A 4810-nucleotide genomic window follows, 5' to 3' on the forward strand; every position below is an offset into this window, starting at 1 on the left:
TTATACAGTTGCCATGTACCTTTAAAGCGTGGGCAGCTACCGAAGTTTTAGAGAAAATAAACTGGGCAACGTAGCACGGTGGTGTAGTGGTTAGCACTGTCACCTCACAGCAAGAAGGTCCGGGTTCGAGCCCAGTGAGGGCCTTTCTGTGTGGAGTTTGCATGTTCTCCCTGTGTCTGCGTGGGTTTCCTCCGGGTGCTCCGGTTTCCCCCACAGTCCAAAGACATGCAGGTTAGGTTAACTGGTGGCTCTAAATTGACCGTAGGTGTGAATGTGAGTGTGAATGGCTGTCTGTGTCTATGTGTCAGCCCTGCGATAACCTGGCGACTTGTCCAGGGTGTACCCCGCCTTTCGCCCGTAGTCAGCTGGGATAGGCTCCAGCTTGCCTGCGACCCTGTAGGACAGGATAAAGCGGCTACAGATAATGGATGGATGGATGGATGGATGAATGGAAAGATAGATAGATAAACCAGACAAAGAAACCAAGTTGCCCATAAAGGCAAAGCCAAAAGTAGCAAAATCATTTATATTTTATTTGCCTATTTTTATTAAATTGGGTAATTTTTGTCATATATATGTGATAGCTAATGATAAAAAATATTTTTACACCCAATGTCGTAAGCATAATTCTTACAACCCTGACACCAGGGTGAATAAAATAGTTCTCCCAGCGTCTATTTTTATGCCCACTGCCGTAAGCATAAGTGATCCTGATTTGCGCATGCGCTACCGGAACTTACGTTCATGTCATAAGAATAGGGAAAATATTACAGCCTTATTCATATTCTGTTCACAAACTCCACAGGACACATAAATACACTAAAAGCCTACTTGAATAGAACATATATTTTTACAAGGCCTTTACTCAAAGGCTTGATATTTACAACGAAACAAAACTATAGGAGTGCATTATCTAAATTTCATGTGCTCAGAAATCGGAGCGCGAATTTTCATTCCTGAGGAGAGAAGTGATGCTCCAAAACGATCCTCCCTTTCAAAATCCAGTTCACTCTGCACAGGTTCTCGTCACCTTAAGGTTATTTTCTCTGTAACTCTGTGTCTAATGTCCTCAGCACTTGTGGTGCTTCCACTTGCGGGTAGCGGCGGCTATGTGCAGGTCCTTCTTTAGCCAGGGGAAGAGGTGCGCGAGCTGCACAGTGCCGTCGGACTGCACCGTGCCTGTGATCAGGTAGAGCTGCGCACGCCCGGGCTTCACCAGCGCATGCGCACAGCGCAGGTTCAGCAGCAGCCATTGTTGCAGCAGGTTGGTGGTGTCATACGGCAGCAGCGGGCCACGCTGGATGAACTCCACCTTTCCATCCACTTCGAATTCAGGCTCCGAAGAGGCCACACGGCGGCGAAACAGTTTGGCTTTAAATGCTGAGAAAGAAAGAGTTAATAAAAGCGAGTCCTTGCCACCGGGATACAATTTCAGGAGTTGAACGGAACAATTTTTCTTGTACCATCAAGGAACATGTTCTGTAGCTTTAGGAAGGTGCACTAGAGTAAACTTTTTAAAAGTTACATCACTGGTCCTTAAGATCAATTATGTACCTTAAAGTTCGACTATAATCACATTTCCAGGTGAAAGGTACATACCAAAGGTACGAAATATGTTACTCCAACCACAAGGAAAACTTGAAAGTTTAATTAATGATGTTGCCAAAGTGGACAGCTTGCCTACTTATTGTAAAATCCCATCTCAATTCTGAATAGTTCAAACAGCATACTATAAATGCAGGCCTACTATAAGAACGAATTTAAAAAAAAAAAAAAAAACACCCCAGACAGTTTCATCAAAATGTTAGAGCTACTGCCCAATCTGACGGTGCTGGTGGTCCAATATAAGCAAATACTTCTAAACACAGCATGTTTTCTGCTATAATATAATGATTATGCTTACCAAAGTCAGTGAAACAAAGAGCATCCATCACCGTCTTCAGAGAAGGAAGCTCATCTACTGGAGGACACATCTGGCACACAGGCTGTGGTAGATCTGGGAAAGAAAAGACAGGCATTATTGAATGAAATATGGAATAACACCAGAATAGAAGTTCAAAAAAAGTTAGAAATTACTACAATGCACTTCTACCTAGTACATAAGGAAGTCTAGGAAACTGACCTTTAGAGAACCTGCTGTAATGCTTGGGCAGTGATGTGAGGCACATGTCGTCCTGAGCAGGGAAACGATCACAGTCCAGTTCATCAGGCCATGATTGGCCATGGCAGGCCAAGACTGGGGCACAGCTTTCCCTCACAGCCAGACACAGACTTCGGCAAGGCTGGATGAACCTTCAGAAAGGGCGAAATTGGACATGGTTACTTATATGAAGCAACAAATTCCTAAAAAAAAAAAAAAAAAAAACAAGATAGCGGTTAACCTTTAAAAATGTGGTGCAATATAGAATACTTACGTGTCTAGGCAGACAGGAGCGATAAGGGAGCAGATTAAGGTCTGGGCCTGAGGGTGGCACCCTGTTTGCAGCAGGGAACGCCAGTCATTAAAGCGTGGTACCACCTCACTCTCCAGGCTGCTGTCGCCCAGGAAGTTGGGCAGTCGCATCTCTGAATAGCCCACATCATGGCACACACTCAGCTGGTGAGGTATGGACACACAGCGGGTGGACTGGCCCAAGTCAAAGGCCCCGATCTGGGCCACAAGAGTGTAGGCAAGCAGGGAAGTGAAGAGAGCCATAGTTCCAGAGAAGAGGGTGGTCCTTTCAGAGAGCAGGTCCTGTGCTGAGGATAATGGCCGGTAGACTGATGCTGAGGTAGGATCTCTTGGTTTATATATAGTGAGAGCAGACTCAGCCGGGGTTGTTATCAACGACCTATCAAACAGGCGCAGACGACGTGTCAAGCAGGAGATAATGTGCAAACGCAGGGGGAGAGGGAAAAGGAGGGGGCATTAAATAAACAATCGGAGACTTTGGGTATTTGATTCCTCTCAGCTCAGTAAATTATGCAGAAATCTGTATACGAATTTTGCTGTAGGATATAGTTTTAAAAATCAATTTCTCCACTTTTTTTCAAAAATCTAAAAAAAAAAAAACCCCAAAAACATCATTAACTCCATGAGGTAAAAATAAAGTATAACCAGAATGAGGAGTAACTGATTACAATAATTCAAAAATCCTTGTTACCTCTACTGATAAATGTCTTTACAAATGCAACGCATTTATTTTTGTGTTTATTGTGAATAAAACAATGGAAATATAATGCATGATCTCTAACTGTTGAGTTAAGGAATGAGCACAAACTTGGCCAGTAGCTACACAGCAGAAGAGGAATATAGCAGGCCATTTTATTTGTTAAAAAAAAGAAGAGGAGAAAAAAATCATTAAAGGAATGACAACTGGAAGACACTATGCACAGGCATATTTTATTTAAAAGAATTATATCTCGGGTGCAAAATAATAGCTTCTGTATGGAGGGGGCTACTGGACAGACAGGCCGTCTCCTGACTGATGAAAGGTCTTGTCTCCCCATGTTAATTTGAGCTTCCGTGACCCGAGAAACTTCACCATACAGCCTGTCTCCCATTAGAGCAGCTTTGCCTGCAGTCTACCTGACCACTGTGCCACCTTTGATGTAACAAAATAGGGAGCTATTCATATTCAAATGCTGAATGGGACACCACTTAGCTACCGTGCTCGCTCTCTAATCCTTACATGAAACAGCTTACTGTCTACATGATGGACTTGGTTCTCATTATGTAGAGCAATGGATTATCCCACATTAGCCAATAACTCTTCTTCAGTACGTCTTAAGCTTTAGTATTAATGGCCTATTCTATCCTTAGAGTGTTTTTCAATCAGTCGCTCAAACTTAATGGGTTTATATGCACAATTTAAATGTTAATACATCCAAACTGGAACAACTTAGGTTTATCTCTACTGGGCATATACAGGGTGTCCCAAAAGTCTGGATCCATAGGCATTTTTCCTTATATGAAATGCAAAGCTTTTCTTTTTATTTCAGATTCAAGACGGCTTCAAAACTAACAGTAGAACATCGGATTGAACTTGTTCTCATGTATGCAAGACGGGACTCTTCATACACAGGAGTTTCCACCAAATTCAATTCAAAATTTCACATCCTGATAAGCATCCAATAATTCATGCCATTTTTTTGGAAAGTGTCCAAACATTTTAGAGAAACAGAAAGCATGCATGATCAGCAGGTTCTCTAAAGGTCAGTTTCCTAGACTTCCTTATGTACGAGGTAGAAATGCATTTTATGATCCACCAAAAACTGTAACTGATGAGGAAACCTCTGCAATGGTATGTGAATACCTGCAGAATAGCCCAAAAAGTCAATAAGAAGATTATCACATGAAAGTCAAGTTTATTCGTATAGCGCTTTTAACAATAAACATTGTCGCAAAGCAGCTTTACAGAATTTGAACGACTTAAAACATGAGCTAATTTTATCCCTAATCTATCCCCAATGAGCAAGCCTGTGGCGACGGTGGCGAGGAAAAACTCCCTCAGACGACATGAGGAAGAAACCTCGAGAGGAACCAGACTCAAAAGGGAACCCATCCTCATTTGTGCAACAACAGACATGACTATAACATTGACAGTCCTAACATAAAGTCAGCTTCGTTGATGCTATAAACCCCCCACCGACGGAAACCCAAGCGCAAAACCGTTCACGACAACCGCAGTCCTAAAATCAGCAACACGTCTCAATTACTTCAACCCAACAAATTATTAGAAATCATAATTTCCATCCCTATAAACTGCAACTAGTCCAGGAGCTGTATGGTGATGATGCAGCAAAGCTGTATGGAATGTTATGAGTAATT

General features: G+C 42.4%; 1 protein-coding gene across 1 annotated transcript; it reads right to left on the reverse strand.

The window, feature by feature from the left end:
• Positions 1-1069: 1069 nt before the first annotated feature.
• szl (sizzled) lies at positions 1070-2695 on the reverse strand. Its single transcript, XM_060908796.1, has 4 exons — positions 2415-2695; positions 2123-2292; positions 1904-1996; positions 1070-1380 (listed from the first exon to the last, which is right to left on the reverse strand). The coding sequence occupies exons 1-4, from the start codon at positions 2693-2695 to the stop codon at positions 1070-1072; spliced, it is 855 nt and encodes a 284-aa protein (XP_060764779.1).
• Positions 2696-4810: the final 2115 nt, after the last annotated feature.

This window comes from Neoarius graeffei, chromosome 2 (assembly GCF_027579695.1).
Source record: "Neoarius graeffei isolate fNeoGra1 chromosome 2, fNeoGra1.pri, whole genome shotgun sequence".
Classification (NCBI taxonomy): domain Eukaryota; kingdom Metazoa; phylum Chordata; class Actinopteri; order Siluriformes; family Ariidae; genus Neoarius; species Neoarius graeffei.

Excerpts from the sequence above, each read along its gene's own strand:
- szl (XM_060908796.1), bottom strand. The coding sequence starts at position 2,695 with ATGGCTCTCTTCACTTCCCTGCTTGCCTACACTCTTGTGGCCCAGATC. Across the intron at positions 2,293-2,414 it reads GCTCCTGTCTGCCTAGACAC|GTTCATCCAGCCTTGCCGAA; the intron begins GTAAGTATTCTA and ends CCCTTTCTGAAG. Across the intron at positions 1,997-2,122 it reads TTACAGCAGGTTCTCTAAAG|ATCTACCACAGCCTGTGTGC; the intron begins GTCAGTTTCCTA and ends TTTCTTTCCCAG.